The sequence below is a fragment of the Propithecus coquereli genome, unplaced genomic scaffold, assembly GCF_000956105.1.
Source record: "Propithecus coquereli isolate 6110/MARCELLA unplaced genomic scaffold, Pcoq_1.0 Scaffold11, whole genome shotgun sequence".
Taxonomy (NCBI): Eukaryota; Metazoa; Chordata; class Mammalia; order Primates; family Indriidae; genus Propithecus; species Propithecus coquereli.
In genome coordinates this window covers 3,269,088-3,286,652 of record NW_012134969.1, presented here as the reverse complement: position 1 = coordinate 3,286,652, position 17,565 = coordinate 3,269,088, and the positions used below count along the sequence as shown (strand labels likewise).

General features: G+C 39.6%; 1 protein-coding gene across 1 annotated transcript in view; it reads left to right on the top strand.

Annotated features, from left to right (window-relative positions):
* The window catches only part of VWA8 (von Willebrand factor A domain containing 8), a 425,342-nt gene extending 408,448 nt beyond the window's left edge, over nt 1-16,894 (top strand). The window contains exons 39-42 of the mRNA XM_012648214.1: nt 1,539-1,697; nt 13,061-13,159; nt 14,001-14,239; nt 16,722-16,894. Of these exons, the coding sequence (XP_012503668.1) occupies nt 1,539-1,697; nt 13,061-13,159; nt 14,001-14,239; nt 16,722-16,830 (606 nt within the window). The 3' untranslated portion in view covers nt 16,831-16,894. The remainder of the gene's footprint in view (nt 1-1,538; nt 1,698-13,060; nt 13,160-14,000; nt 14,240-16,721) is intronic.
* The last annotated feature ends 671 nt before the right edge of the window (nt 16,895-17,565 follow it).

The window sequence follows — 17,565 nt, the reverse complement described above, 5'->3', positions numbered from 1 at the left end:
TGTTAATCCCAGAAGGTCCTTCAGGTGAAAACAATAGAGCAATCTTGGTCGTTTTCTACTGTTCTATTAGTTTAAAGAGCTGTGTCCATCATATAACTGAAGAAAATTTTAGGAAATAAGGAAGTCGCCTTAAGTAACTATAATTGTAATACGTAAAGTTTTACACAGCCATAATTTTTAAATATTTCCAATACAATGGCAAAGAAAAAAAAAAAAAACAACAAGATGAAATACTGAATGTCTTGGAGAGCTCCATGATTGCCTATCTCCCTGAATAACCAGAATTGCTGAGCAGCCACTGAGAGCTGGGGTACAGTGAGTGGTGGGGGGAAGGAGAGTCGCTGCATTTAAATGTTTATTTAGAGGATCTGGTGGTGATTTGGGGAGTTCTTATTTCTGTGTCATTGGTATGAGTCAACAACTGCTTTCTTTACTGACTCATTGTGGTCAACAAATGTCTTTGGATGCGTCTGAAATTGTGAGTAGTCGTAGAAGCATATGTGGCAGAGTCATTAATTTGGGAAGACTCAACAAGTTTTTAGGGAATACGTTGAATTTGCCTCAAACCATTACACTCTTAATACTGACAGTATTTTCTTGAAATTACTAACTCTGCTCATTAATCTTCATCCATGTCAGCAAGTATATAATAACAGAATAATCAGGAATTTTTCTCTTTTTTTTTGTCAGTAAATTGACGAACTTTTTAAAAAAAATCTACAAATGGGCATTCATGGGTCCAAAATCAAACTGGAAGTTTGTTTCACATTTTAATTGACAATTGTTTCTAGACAGCACTTAGATGCCACTTTCATGCTTTTGACTGCCAAGAAAAGAGAAGCCATAGTTCAGTAACTGGAAGGACGAGAAAACTTAAAGCTTATTAAAGACAAAAGACATTTTAAAAATATTTTCCTTACTTTCTTTGCCAAGAACCCCTCTCATATAACTTCATTTTAAGAATTTGACATTTCTTGTGGCCTATGTTGAAAATTATTTTCAGGTCGCCAAGAACCCCTCTCATACAACTTCACTTTAGGAATTTGACATTTCTTGTGGCGCATGTTTAAAATTATTTTCAGGTCACTACACAACAGGTACAAGTGAAATTGATGTGGGCTTCCCTCAGAAATCACACAAACTCTTGCTAGAGTCACCAACTCTAAGGCATGAAGTGAAGGTGACATGTTGCAGTTTATATCTTTCCACATTATTATTTTTAAGACATCATGTTATTTTTAAGGCAGCAGCCTCAGTAAGGCAACTTTACTAGACTAGAGCGGGCTTTGAAAGGACTGTAGTCCGAAGAGAAATCTTTTCCATATGGCCCCAACTACCAGCGCAAGTCTGAAATTCTATTTACTGAAACACAATCCGTGGACACCTTCCCACCTGCCAGGAAGCCATGTGCGGGGCCGAGCCTACGGCTGATCTGCCCGACTCCTGGCTAGCACTCTGGGACCTAGGTGAGATCCCCAGGACAGCAGCCAGGGGTGGTTTGCTGACTCACAAGGCTTCTCTGTTGTTCCTTCCCTCAGCTGGGCAGCCCGCAACAGAAGCCTAAGCGTCTGCGCTTGGTGGTGGATGTGTCTGGCAGCATGTATCGCTTCAACGGGGTGGATGGCCGGCTCGAGCGCTCAATGGAGGCTGTGTGTATGGTCATGGAAGCCTTTGAGAACTACGAGGAGAAATTCAAGGTAATGGTGTGAACTAAGGATGATGAGAGGCGTCATTGACCATATCTGCTCAGAAGTCAGCCTGAGTTAGGGCATCATGATGAATAGGTGGATGCCCTAAGTCTGTTCCCAGACTTCTCAGAGCCTCCTGTCCTTATCCTAATTCCCCATCCCCACGCACTCTTGCCCCATTGCCAACCAGTCAGCCTTCTGAGGTTTGAGCGCACTGTGTCAGCATCACTTTCCCTTCCCACATGGGCATGGGTTATACGGTCACAGATGTCTCCCCAGCTGACAATGAAAAAGATTACCCTGGGAGAAACACAGCCTCCCATTTAAGCTATTTCCATTTTGCTGTTGCTCAGTTTTCTGTACACCCTCCATTTCAGAGGTCTGAGTATGGAGAAGGATCTCCCAATACTGCTGTATCAATGCCCAATATGAGCGTATTAATCTGCTCTTAAAGCCAGCAACAAAGAGCACCTACACTTCTGCCCCTCACCAGAACAAAAAACCTTGAATGTAATCACATGCCATGTCATTATTATCAAAAGTTCAGTTGAGAGAAATGGTGGATGTGCAGTCATGTGTAAAGGGTGCACAGTCTATCCATTGATGTTCTAGATTTTATTCTGCATCAAACACGTCCTTCAGAAATCAGCACTCTGAGATCATTGTTAGGCTTGACATCCACCTGCACCCCGGAATTGCTTCTCTAAGCCATTTCTCTGTGTTATGAGGCATACACCAAGAAACAGATCGATGGAACCCATCACTTCATTTACTCTAGGCCTGTTATTAAGGATTCTGCCCCCTGGATTCCCCAGGATCCCTTGTATGAAGCTCTGCATGAGAAATTCCTTGTAGAATTAAGTGGTAAGAAAAGGGCAGCGGAGGGTCACCAGGCTCTGTACCAGTACAGGATGCAATACAAATAAGACGTGGACTTTCACCGTGGGGAGTAGCTTTGTTTCCCTTGAAGAACTGGAATGTGTTTCCCCTTGTGGATTAGTGAAAGCCATGGAACTGCTCAAGATTCCCTCCAGGTTTTCATCGCCAGGAAGAGCCAAAATCAAAGACCAGCTGTGACAACCTTGTTGTGTCTCTTGCAGGCTGGTATTCAGCTCTTTCCTTCCCCTGCCCCTCCCTCCCTTCAGATGTACCTTTTTCTTGATTTTTATTTTTTGCTTTTTTTTTTTTTTTTTTTTACATTCTATGTGTTTATAGAAAATATTTATTTAAAATATTTTAGATCCTTTCTAATATAAGGTGGAATATGATTCTTAAATCTCAGACCATTGTATCAGCATAAATACCCACGTGCCACCTGATGTTTTAAAACCTTTGGGCCCACTAATATTTGGGTGAGCCCATCTGCATCTCTTATGGATCTTGAACTTCACTGTTGCTCAGCTCTCTTTGAGCTATATGGAGATTTTAACTCATTATAGGCCATAGCAAACATACCACTGTTAAAATTGGCAAATTCATAGTTATCTAAAGTAAAATTTCCAGTTAAAGGATTTCTACATCTTTGAGAACAGAATTGCTCTGACATGTAAAGCTACTTCTTCCAAATTTTTAGAAAGAAGATTTATTAGGAGTTAACCAAGAAATTAGGAATTAACCAAGACACAGGTCCCCAGGAGTGGGTAAAGGATGAGACAGAGGGCAGAAGGTGGCAAAGCTACTAGAGGGTTCAGAGAGCCATTCTGATGCCTCCAGGAGATAGGGTGATCATCACAGAGTGGGCTGAGTATTTCATGGCATCTCGCACAGTGGAGGGTATAGAGAGATTCCTGTTTGTCCAATTCTCACTTTTAAAAGTCTATAATCTGGAAGAACTGTTAATGAAACTAGATGCGTCACACAAAAAAGGAACAATATCAAGAAAATGATCATTTCACAAGAAGTTGTTTCATTTTCCTTTTTATTGATAATTATAAACCAAACTTGCCATAGGACCTGCTGAAAGTCAATTAAATTCAACAAAATTACAAACATTAATTGAACACTTGCTAAGAGTAGAGCACTCTGCTAGGTACAAAACTGAGCTTGTAGTAGCTTAGTGAGGGAGACATGAAAACTACACAGTCCAGCAGAAGGTTGCGTGAACAGTGTGGAGACATAGAGCCTCTTCTCACGCTCCTCTGTAGAGGATCATCCCTACTGCAGTACTTTGCTGACACTGTCTTCAGTTGCCCCTACAGCGTAAAGAATTTCCTCAGTCTTTATCAGTATAACCACAGATATATTGAGAAGATAACCATAGTAATATCTGACTGACAAATCCAGATGAAATTGCAGCAAGACACCAAGATAAAGTAAACTTTTTTCAGGGCTTGAAGTAGCTTTATCATTTTTTATGCTATTAGATTTTTAACAGGAAGTGTTTCAATGGTTTTGCTTTTGTGCATTTTCTTGCACTTGTAAACATACCCCTCACATTCACTACAGTTCTCTTGGAACATTTTTTAAGAAAAAAAAAAGTCTTAAGAAACCAGTGTTTCCCAACCAAAGGAAAAGATTCTAAGACTTCATAAAAGAAGCTCTTTGAACCTCTTTTAGGAAAACTGGTGTTTGGGTGAGTATCTGGAGGAACAAGGTGGCCCATGGAGACGTACAAATCCTGTTCCTACAAATTCCTCATCATGTCCACAGACTTTAGAGCCAGGGTCACTTTTGAGGTCACTTATTGCAGTTCCTCATTCCGCAAACAGGAAACCAAGACCCAGACACATGAAGGACTTTCCCCAAAGTCGGAAAGCTAGTTGGAGACAGAGTAGGATAGAGCCTAGGACTCTTCTTTTGTTTGTTTTCCCTTTTTTATTTGGTTTTATTTTTAAACTTTCCCCTTTATTTCACCACTGTTTTATTTGGAAAAATGTTAAACCTACAAAACAGTTGAAAGAACAGTATAATGAGCACCCATATGCCTTCACTTAGGTTCACCAGTTGTTAACATTCTGCCTCACTTGCTTTATGTTTCTCTCCAAATATTTACATTTTCTCCCCCTCTAAATCATATGAAAGTAAATTACATAAACAGCATAATACTTTACCTCTGTATACTTTATTATACTTCTCCTAAGAGTGAGGACGTTCTCTAACACTACTTCAATACCATTATCACACCTAAGAAAACTATCAGTCATCCTGTACTATCTTATAATGTCCAATTCAAATTCAGTTTTCCCAACTGTCCCAAAAGTGTCTTTTATAGTTGTCCCTTCTCCCCACCCTGCCCCCATCCAGGTTCCAATCAAAAGCCACAGCTTACTTTAGGTTATAATGTCTCATTAATCTTTTTTTTTTTTTTTGCATGACAGTCACTTTCTTGAGAGTCCAGACCAGTTGTCTTATAGAATGTCCCCTATCCTGAATGTGTCTGGTTTTTTTTCTCATGGTGCCGTTTAACTTGTTCCAATATCCCCTGTATTTCCAGAACCCCTAACAGGCCTTCCGTCTATATCAGGCACATTGGAGACTTTGTAACATCTTTCTACCACCCCTGCCAACAGGTCTGAGATTTTGAGTGGCTACAGGCCACCCAATCTCTGCGGGGGCTTCCCAGGCCTCCTCCGTAGAGGGCAAGAGGAGGTGGGATGCAGCTACTTACATTCTGTGAGAGCTTTTACTGTTGATAAGGAGAGTCGTCCCTTAGTATCCACAGGGGATTGGTTCCTGGACCTTCTGAGGACACCAAAATCCTCAGATGCTCAAGTGTTCCCATCAACACTCCGTATCCCCGAGTTCCACATCTGCAGATTGGGAGGGCTGACCGTAAATGTTTTGGGGTGTGGGTAATGTGTGCACATAGTACAAAATGTAAAAGGTATAAGAGGAGTAAGAGTGACGAGTAAGCCTCTGCCCACCCCCTCTCGGCTTCAGGCTCCCTTTCTCCAGTGGCAACCACTGTTAGTGAATTTTTTGATTTCTTCTCAGAAATATTTGATGCATATACACCAAGTGGCCATGTACCATGCATTCTGTTCTGTATCCTGTTGTTATATGACCATATTCAACTTGGTACTTTCATTTGGTCATCTGTGAAAGACACAAGAGGACTAGGAATAACTAATGAATGGATTTAATTTACTCAGAAAATAGAAAAGGATGCATGAGCAGTGGAGCTCCTGGTGAAAAATTTATATTCTGTAGCCCAAAATGACATCAGATGTGATATCTCTAGAAATTCAGCAGTATGATCTGAGACTCCCTCCCTCCCAGTTCCAGACAGTTCTTAATGCTGTTTTCCTGCAGTTATCCCTCAGTTGTAAAGGTGTCCAGTCTGTATTTGCTTTGAAACCTTCAGAAGCCACTGGCCTGGTCTGGTGATCTGGACTCTTCCCTGTCTCTCTTGGCAATGGCTTTGTGTTTTATTTGGCTTGGGCTCAGCTCCTGAGCGGTGGGTCATTACAACCTAGGCCCAGCAGCCTCATTTGAAGTCAGCCTCCACTTTCTAGTCTACATTATCATGAGCTGTGCCAAACCACAGGGACCCTCAAGCAAGAATTGCTGAGAAGGAAAGGTAATTCAATGGCAAGATGCATTTCTAAGCCATTTGGAGTTTTTTAAGTTCTCATAATTGTTTTAGCAACCGAATTCAGTTATCCCCAGGAATTGCATTCACAGTAGGTCACTTAAGACTAGAGCAACATCATTTGCTTATAATCAACATAAACTCCTCTGATCTTATAATCAGCATAATTTTTAATGTTTATATAATGCTTAAACACCAGAATGAAAGGTGGAATAGTAATGATTATGTGAACCATTTTATTTTAATCAGGAAGTGTTTTTTTTCCTTTACCTTCATTCCAATTTGTTCCTCATGATTTCTCCAAGCCCCTGGGAATGCTTTTACTGTAATCTTAAAATGGACCTCCTTTTCAAAAGCTCTTAATGCCTTAATTTTTTTCAAAGTACTCATTAACATCAAAGTTAGGTGACTTTCTCTGCTAAACACTGAAATAGTGGCACCAGAAAACAGATTTATTCGGAAATTGGACTTTGAAAAAAAGAAAGGACCTCAAATTTGTTGTTTCTGTGAAGGCACATAAACCATATTCTAAAGCGGTGGTTTTCTAACAATGTAACAAGGAGCCCTTGAAGGTTGTTTGGGGCGTGGGGAAAATGGGCAGCACTTTTTGCCCCATCCCCCTCCATCCCCAATTCAACTAGAACAATCCCACGTGTATTGATAGCGCATGATGTTTCATAAGCTGGGCTTTTGTGCAACATTACATTTGAAGAAAGGGTTCCACTGCTAAAATTTTTAAAAAGGAAGGAAAGAGTTAGAAAGCCACTATTATAAGGCCAATACTTGATTATTTCTTGCAGACTCTAAGGGCTTTCTTTTTGGAAAAGGTGTCATTGATCCTTGGTTAGATTTAGATGATTCACTGATTCACTCCTCCCTTGACAGAAAAAAATAAGGCATAGGTGTTCCTAAAACTAAGAGAAGCAGGCTTTTTCATTCTAATTCCTGGACACACCATTGAATTTTCATAGGACTTTGGGGGATAGAAATTATCCTGGAAATTATTTTCACCAACCTCGTTGTTTTACAGGTAAGAAACCCAAGATTCAAAGAGGTTAAATGCTTTGCCCACAGTCACACGGCTGCAGTGAAACGCCAGAGCTTCTGACTCCTGCTTTAGGGCCCTTAGTTGATGTTTTATCCCGATTTCTCACAGTCATTTTATTTCTATCCAATTGATATTTTTTAAAACTGTAATTCAGGAGCAAGTGTATCATTTAAGTAAAGTACTCTATCTTCTGCCCGTGGCACCTCACCACCCAAAGGAGGTATGATAGACTAGCTTTTCTCCAAGATATCTTGGTCAGAAAGGCTGGGTTAACTCCCAGAAGGATGTGGAAAGATATGATTCACAAACCAACACCTGCTGGGAAAATTTCTTCTATCAAGAACTTAGTTCAGTGTCTATAATTGACCTTTGCCCCATGCCTCTGGAATGTTTCACAGGTTTAGAAATAGAGACCAGTCATCCTGTCGGTTAAGGCTTTTAATAAATTTTTATTGCTACATGGAGATAGGACCAAAGAAGGATGTACATACTTTTCTGAGTCCATTCAAAGTTAAATAAGAATTCAGAATTGATTCAATTGTTGATGTAGAAATATTGGCCAAGCCAACCATTCAGAAACTTAAGTAGAGATGGGAGGGGAGAATAGTTGGGGGGTTGGTTATTTCTCTGTAGTAAAAACACTGGATTTAGAATCAGAACACCTGAGTTTGGTTTCCACTTCTGCCAACACCAGATCTGTGACCTTAATAAAGTCTGTTGATCTCTCTAAGCATCAATTTCTTCATTTGTGAAATGGGGATAACACCCACCCCAAAGGTTGTGGAGAGAATCAAAATGAGATGAGATGTATGGAAGCACTTTGTAAACTGCAACAAACTATATAAGCATTCAACATTATACTTATTAAATGTATCGTCCTATCTTTTCAGTGGCCCTGTGAGGTGGTAAAATGGATATTATCCCTATTTGTCAGAGAAGTTAAGTGACTTACAAGCGTACAGTGTTAGAGATCTTCTAAGCCAACATTGTTTACAAGGTAGGAACAAGGTTTGGAGAGGTTAAGTGACTTGCTCTAAGTCAAAAAGCTTGTTAATGTCAGAGCCAAGTCTAGAATCCTTGACCTTTCAGAACATTGCTCTTTTAACATTGACTTCTATGATAAGAAGAAAGATTAGCCAGCTGATGCCCTGGGGTTCTGCTGGCACTTCTCTTGACCTTTTAAATCACAGATTTATCTTCTAATCCTTTGCAGCCCGCAATTAGTGGTGCCATCTCAGAATGGTGTGTTTGGATTTCTAAAAGGAAGTTAGAATTTCACACATACTAGTTTTCAGAAATAGCCTCATATGATTGTCTCATACCTACTTACAATGTGGATGCATAATAAAGAATAGCCTCTCCTACAGCTAGCAAATGATTATCCTCCCTCATAGAAATTTCCACATAAATCTTATTCATAAAAATGCCAATAGCACTTTGTTCTAAGAAAAGCTTTCTTTGCATTCTAAGTATTATAAATCATTCTTGTTATTTGATGATAAATCTTTGTATCTTAGACTAAAACTCAGCATTTGTTTTCATTTGTTATACCTTTCTCTAAATGAATAAGATTTTGTATAGAAAATATAGCTAAAGGACATTTAAACAAGTTTCTAGCAAAAAAGTATTCGAATTGGTCTTCTCTAGTTGAGGCTTTTCTTCACTACTGTGGCTTAATACTTATGTCAAATGCTAAACATAAGACTGCACAAGGATTTCAGGGATACTCTGACAAGTGGAGAAATCATGATCATAAAAACTTTTAGCCACTCAGAAAAGATTCTGATCTAAATATTAAGTAGTTTGAAATGACAGTGAGGCTCTTGTTTATTGACTCCTATGGTTCCTCCGTGGAAGCGTGCTCGAGGCCCTGTCAAATCAGATCTCACAATGGTCACAGCAGGAACAAGGCTGGGTAAGTGGCAGAATTAGGAGTTAGAGGACACAGAAGAATGAGATTGTGTACCTCTTCCTTGAACCCAGACAGTTTTGAGGATTAGCAAATTACTGTCTGCAAAACATGGTGGAATCCTTGGATAGCTGATACTAGATAATTGTGACAGAGAAGTGTTGTTTTTAATGGAAGCTAAAAATGATCTATAGTAACACTAGGGAATGGTCCACATTTGGGTGTACTTTGTATTCCTCTCATTTTGTTGACTTTAGACACAGCGTAATCCCCAAGCCCATCTGGAAGATGAGAAACCAGAGCCTGCGAACCATTTTATAAGCCCCATCCTTTCCCTTAGGTGTGTTCTCCAGCTTTCGCAATACTCACTAGGCACAGACAAAGGCTGATCTTTCTGCAAATAGCACTTTCCTTCCCACAAATAAAGAAAAGGGAAAAAGGAGGAAAAATGGAACAAAGGGAGAAGGAATGAAAGGAGGTCTGCAACCCACTTATCTGTCTCATTTGCCTGGAAAATTATAGTATGCTTTTTTCCTCCTGGGCATGTATTTAAATGGTAGATAGACATCAATCAATAAAATGATAGATGGATAGTTGCTAAAATGTTTCTGAAGGTTTTTTTTTTCTTTTTTCCCCCCATCAATAGAGATGAACAGTTTCTGAAGGTTTTTTTTTTTTTTTTTTGAGACAGAGTCTCACTCTTTTGCCCAGGCTAGAGTGAGTGCCGTGGCGTCAGCCTAGCTCACAGCAACCTCACACTCCTGGGCTCAAGCGATCCTCCTGCCTCAGCCTCCCAAGTAGCTGGGACTACAGGCATGCACCACCATGCCTGGCTAATTTTTTCTATATATTTTTAGTTGTCCGATTAATTTCTATTTTTAGTAGAGACGGGGTCTCGCTCTTGCTCAGGCTGGTTTCGAACTCCTGAGCTCAAACAATCCGCCCACCTCGGCCTCCCAGAGTGCTAGGATTACAGGCGTGAGCCACCGCGCCCGGCCAGTTTCTGAAGGTTTTAATCAGCCAATATCTTGTTTTGATAAAGAGCATCCAACTCTATTTGTTGACTGCTATTTGTTTAATAATTAACTAGCAAGTTTTTTCCTTGCAGTGACTGGTTAACATTGACCCTGTGAACATGGCCAGAGATTTCTATAGTCTCATCCATTGTCATCTGACAGTAAGAACTCTAGCCATCAGGTAAAAGGGAGGAAAAAGTCAAATACATTCATAGCCCTCTTACCTCAGCCCAGTATAAGAAACCTACTTCTGTGTAGGGAACAGATCATCTTCCTCAAGTGTAAGACCCTGTTTAACAGATTACTTCACCAACCCCACAATGAAAGCAGCCTGCCTGGCACCTTCCCAGGAGAACTTTCTTCTTGGCTACAAACAGTTCCTGCTATGACCATTGTCAGATCAGACTTGTCAGGGCCTCCCTTGAGCGCACTTCCATGAAGGAACCATAGGAGTCAATAAACAAGAGCCTCACTGTCATTATCAAACCACCTAACGTTTAGATCAGAATTTTTTCTGACTAGCCCAAAGTTTTTATAAGCATGATTTCTCCACTTTTCAGAGTATCCCTGAAATCCTCGTGCATTTTACCCTATTTTATTTTACAGTTCATAGCTAGATTTATAGCTTTTACATATTTCGACATCATATATGGGCCTCCATTCATGTCACCCTCCTGGGGATGACTGCTGAGTCTTCACCTGCAGCCACATCTGTCACCTGGTGTACAAGTTGAGCATGTCTACCGTGGAACTCATCGTCCCCAGATAACCGCCTACCTAACTTCCCAATTTTGCACAATAATGATTTCAACAGAAATGTTCTATTTCTTTTCATTTTAAATACAATGGTTTCAGTTATGTTATGGGTTGTTTTTTTGTCAGCTGGCTTGGGCTAACCACCATTTATCCCATGATTGCTGAGGGAAAAAAATTGCATTCCAGGTTCCAAACAGCTTATTTGTAGAAAAATGTAGCCCACATGCAAAAGGAAAGCTTCTTATTGCACCAACTTGATTGCAAACTCTCTTAAAGCATTTGTGCAATAAACATCCTAGGCACTCTCATAGATACTAAAAATTCAAAGACAAATATGCTATGGCCTCACCTTCAAAGAACTCACCACTTTAAAAGGAACAGACATGAAAACAAATAATTGCATTCCCCTGCAACACCTAGAGTAGTGTTTTGCACACGGTAGGTGCTCAGAAGCCGTCTGTTGATTGATGGTTGGTTGGTAGATATCGCTGATTCTTAAACGTTTTCTCCCACAGTACTCCCAGTGCTCCCTAAAATCTTTTGCCCCAGACCCACACTCAGGATTTTCTTTGCAGATGCTCCTGGTGCTCAGATGCCCCAGGGTCTATTCTGATCTTTATATCAGCATCACAAAAATTTTTAGAGGGAGGGAGGAGGGAAGAGGAAATCTGGGGGCAAACTCAACAATTGAAGGGAGCTACCTTGCCCCAATTTCAGTTTACCTCGGGCCCAAAACCTTTCTCCATATTCTGTAAAACAGTTGCACCCGACTCCCAGCTCTAGCTTTTTCTCAATAGAGAGGACTTTCTCGTGTATGTAGCAAGATAGGGAATTAAAAAGGTACTTTCTAAATTGAAAAGTATGTCATACACTATTAAGTGGAAAAGCAGATTATAAAATTACATGGTCAACATTATCCTTTTTAGTTAAAAATGTTATCAATGTAAATTTGTTTGTATGTGAACGTGCAACCTCTTACACATATATTGAAAGGAAATAAAAGCCTAAGCGCTATCCAACAAAACATTAACCATCTTTAATGGGATTAAGGGTAATTTTTACTTTCTTTTGTACTTTTCTGTAATTTTTACAATAAATATACTTTTTCCAAGAGAAGAAAACATATGTTTTAGTTTTCTATTGTTGCATAACAAATTACCACAAACAGCAGCTTAAAACAATACTCGTTTATTAACTCATAGTTGTATAGTTCAAAAGTCCAGACAGTCTCAGCTGGGTTGTCTGCTTAGGGGCTTCTAAGACTGAAATCCTGGTGTCGGCCAGGCTGAGTTCTTACTGGTGGCTCTGGGAAGAATCAGCTCATGCAGGTGGTTGGCAGAATGCAGTTCCTGTGGTTGTAGGACAGACATCCCTGTTTCCCTGCTAGTTCTCAGCCAGGGTTGCCCTCATCTCCTAGATGCCACTGTCAGGTCCTTGCCGTGTGGTCCCCTCTATCTCAGCCATAGGTAACTCCTTCACGTCAAATCCCCCTAATGCTTCAAATCTTTCCATCTTCCCCTGCTACCAGCAGCCAGAAAAAAAACCTGTTTTTAAAGGGCTCCTGTGATTAGGTTAGACCCACCCAGATCATCTACCTTTTAATTAACTCAAAATAAAATAAACTTAATTACATCTGCAAAACCTCTTTTGCCATATAAGTTAATATAATCACAAGTAATATCGCATCATATTTACAGGTCCTGTCCACATATAAGAGGAAAAGGTCATAAAGAGCATGTCCACCAGGGGGCTGGGATCTTAGAATTCTGCCTGTCACTGTGTGTGTGTGTGTGTGTGTGTGTGTGTGTGTGTGTGTGTGTATTTTAAATCTGCCCTGAATGTTAAGAATGAAATTCGTGGTAGACCTTGAAAGCCTCATTAGACTTTCTACCTCCGGCTGGAGGACAGAGATCACAGAAGAGGATGGATCAGAAATGAATGAGTCTGGATTTTGTTTGCCTTTGTTCATAAATATCTATCTCACTGAACTTCTTTATGGACATATCTTGAGCAACTTTGGACAACAGCAGTCAAAGGACTTGGACATTTGTAGGTCCAATACAGTTCTTTAGTGGATATAGGTTTCTAACTCTCTGATTCTCTTGCGTACAGTATGACATCGCTGGACACTCTGGAGATGGCTATGACATTGGCCTAGTTCCAATTAACAAAATCCCCAAGGACAATAAGCAAAGGCTAGAAGTTCTGAAGGTAAATACATTCAATTATCTCTATATTTTGAAAGCTTCTATCAGATCAGATAAAAACTAAAAAGATTCTTTGAAGAAGCAGTAGATAAAGGAAAGAAAAAGATTATCTGTTTCATAAGCATTCAAGCATTAAACTGAGAAAACATCCATTGTGCCTTAAAATACTTTTCTCCATCATATACAATTTAAAATTTGTTCCCTACATATTTGTAGAATACTCAGTATTAGAGTGCAGTCTACAACCTGGGCCTCCTCATATGTCCTGTACAGTTCTTCTCAGCTCCTACATGTTCAGTAGAAGGAAAAGAATGACTCCTTTTAGGATACTCTCTATCCTCAGTTTTATGTATTTCTTGTTATCTTCTAATAATAAATTCTATTTCATATACTTACATTTGCGATAGAAACACACATACCATGATTTTAAAGTAAATGTCCTCCATTACTATTGATGTGAGTACAGTGTTTGGTATCATAACTTCGTTTATTGGGAACTCAGCCTATCCTTATCTTTCTCCTGTTTCATCTCCATCCTCCAGCGTGATACCACATTTTATATTTTGTAAAATTTTCTTACTTTAAATGAAAGCTTGAATTTTAAAAGTAAGTGCCAACTGTGATAGTTTGGGAATGATTCCTGTTTCTAATGAAAGTCTATACCAAATACAAATATTGCTACGAAATATTGTTACTCAAATGTACAAATTAAATAGAACTTGGAGACATATTACTCATGTGTAATAATTAGTATTTATGCATTCTCATGGTCAACAGAAAAATCATCATGTTTTTCAAAAAAAAAGTCTCACGCATGGCTTTTGTGCAACGTCTCTTACCTCTAGACAATGCATGCCCACTCTCAGTTCTGCATGAGTGGGGACCACACGTTAGAGGGGACAGAACACGCCATCAAGGCAATTGTCAAAGAAGAAGCTGATGAGTACTTTGTCATAGTCTTGAGTGATGCGAATCTATCACGATACGGAATACATCCTGCCAAGTTTGCACAAATCCTAACAAGTAACCCTCAAGTAAATGCTTTTGCCATTTTTATTGGATCTTTAGGTGATCAAGCAACCAGGTAAGTGTCATCTTGGCATACAGCAAAAAGCAGGTACAGAGACACTGAGTAGCTGACTCAGTGTTTCATGGGCTTAGCATAGTGAGGGGCAAGTGGGGGAGATGGAGGAAAAATGGAAACTAGAGGCACTACCCTCAAGGAGCTCATAATCTAGTTGAGAGGATGTGTTCTAGCTTTTGTTTGTATAAACAATAATAACTTCAAATTAATTACTTTTTAGTTTATATTATAAAATAAATAGGAATTTGATTTGTCCACTAATCAATTAGATAGTATTTTATATATTTGGCACTTTACATCGAGGTCCCAAGCTCAGTCTAATCATTGTGTTTTCAAATCATACTTGAAATAGTGAACATCTACTATTTTCTTAGCATAAGGTGTAATGTGTGTGTCTGTGTGTATACATGCCTATATACATTATATGTAGACATATGTATGTAGACATATGTACAAATAGACAAGGGATGTCCAAAAAGTATCCAGCCACTGTTAATATAATGAGAACAGTTACATGGCTGGATACTTTCCAAACAGCCCACGTATATTATATCCCCATAGATATGTCTCCCCAGTAAGAAGGAATATATTTCTGTATATGTAAGTCTACATGTATGTATGCCTGTATATACATACATAGACATACATATATATCCCTTCTTACTGGGGAGACAAGGCAAGGTGAAACACTTAGAGACAACCTTAGACAATATACACAGATAAATAGTTAGATGCCATGCTGAATATACTGAATATTCAATAAAGAAATTTATCATCAGGCAATGAATACCACTGGGTATGGTTTGAAAGGAGAGATCTGGAAATACTTCAATAACTTGAACACACTAATGTTTATCTTTTTAAATTACAAAACAGAAAGAGCTCATGATTTTTCTCTGCTTAAAGTACCTGTAAGAAGCAGAAAACATGGCGAAGTGTGGTGGCGCATGCCTGTAGTCCCAGCTACTCAGGAGGCTGAGGCAGGAGGGTCACTTGAGCCCAGAAGTTCAAGGCTACAGTGAGCTATGATTGTGCCACTGCACTCCAGCCTGGGCAACAGAGAGAGACCCCCATCTCAAGAAAGAAACAGAAAATGCAAGTGAAAGTATATAGTATAGCTCCTTCCAAAAAAAAAGCAAAAATAAATAAATAAATAAAACTACCTAAAGCACAAAGGGCCTACCTTTTTATTATTACTCCCCCTCTTTTACCTGTCTTACTCTGTGGTGTAGAGTCCTATGTAAACTGGGAAATGTTTTAATATCCAAAACGCTGACATCTTTTTCTGTTCCCTTTGCCTTGCTGAAGGGCTACACAGTAGGGTTGAGAACAGACTTAATATCATGTTATTACAGCCACTTTTTTACAAATGTGCATTTTTCTTAGTTTTACATGTTAGCACTATGTGCCTTCTAGAACCTTGGTGTCCTTGAACTCAAACCGTGCCTTTTCTACCCAGATTTTCCTCAGCATCAGCTCAGTATTAGGCAGACAGCGAGCTCAACAAATACCAGTTGAGTCGAAATGGCTAATTTGTCTTTCTAGTGAACAGATCCTGTTTGAATACTTAGGAAAGCACAATAATACCCTTGTGGTTTCCTAGGGAAATGGTCCAACATCCACTGGCAAAAGATATGCTGCAGAATTAGCTGGTCTACCGGGCATGCCAAATGTACGATACTACGCAGGATGGTTGACTTTTATTAAATGTCATTCCAAAACCAGACTTTGTTGGCACAGTGGAAGGAGGCGTTCTTTTGAAGAGAACTGTGTCTTGCAGCTTTATTGCCTTCAAAAATGGCCTTTTGTTCCAAATGATAAATTGGTACTTGAAAAAATTGTCATAACTTCAATGGCATGTTATTTTTAAGGATAATTCAAACCAAAACCTGCTATAAGTTTTGAAAAATTTACTTAAAAATTAGTTGAAAAAATTATCATAAGCCTGTATAACCTCAGTTTCATTGAAGCAGCAATTGGGTTGCATTTCACATGTGTAATGTGGAGAGAGAGAGAGGGAGGGAAAAAGGAAGAGAGGAAAGACCACTTGGGGTTTGGCTGGGCCACATTTTTCGAGGCCTGTTTTCTAAGGAAAGAAAAGCACTTGGAAGTACAGTGTGAGGCCAACACATTTGCTGGACCCAGATGGGTCCCTAGGGTTCTGTTCTACCAGGGGAATATGAAATACCAAGAAACAACAGTAATAAAAAGAAAAAAATTTTTTCTTTTCAAATTTCCAATTTTTCTCACTGAAAAGACCTTACTTTCGGTTCACTGCTTTCACTGTGCCTCTCCCTGTTGCTCTTCCAAGCCATTCATTGCTTAGTGACAGCCAATTCAGCTTCCCGCAGTGAGCAAGGTATTAGAAAGTAAACACTTCCTTTCCTAAGAAACCATCTAGAGGCTGTGATTTGCCAGGGCAGGAGGCGGAAGGGGAACCCCAATTTGCAATGGTAATTTTCTTCCCTCTCCACCCTGGCAGGCTTCAGAGAACTTTACCCGCTGGCCGGTCTTTCGTTGCCATGGATACCAAGGACATCCCTCAGATTTTACAACAGATCTTCACCTCCACCATGCTGTCCAGTGTTTAAGAAGTGCCCTTCATCCCCCTGATGACCCCAGGATTTTAAATAAGATAGGAATAAAGAGTGTTCTAAAGAAAAGAAGGCATCGGTAAAGTGAACCCATGCAGTGACCGGATAATTCTGGCATTCCTGGGTCTTCCCACATTTGCTCAGTAATCAGAATTCAAGAAAGCAGCCAGAAGGAAACTTGTGCTTGGAAATCTACAACCACTGATGGGTTTAGAAGTCATTAGAGGAAGCGGGTTGACCTGCATTTTATAAAAGATCAGGTTTAAAGGAGGGTGGTTTTAAGAACTATGGTGCTTGATCCATTTCCAAAAACCTGAGGGAAAAAGAATACCTTGCTTTTGCCTTAACACATCCTCTGGTCACCTAAGATAAGAAAAGCAACCCCATCAAATTGAGCCTTTGATGCCACATTCTGACGTTGAGATGTAAATCTGTGCAAACTCCACCCAACATGCTCCTGTCTAATAATTACTTTCATTTTTTCCTTGCTCTGCATTGCCCGGCAAGCAATGATTTTATAGGATTTAACCCAAAGAGGAAAAGTCCTTCTGACAGCAGTATTTTATAGAAGGTTGGATTTTCTCAATAATTTCATTTTCTTGGCCAAAGCCAGAAGGAATCAAATGATCCTTGGAGTGCTTGCCTTCCCACGTGACTATTAAAAGGCTCTTTAAAAAATAAATAGCAAACGTCCTATTCTCCTTGCTGCGAGAACAGAAGAAGAAAGATGTC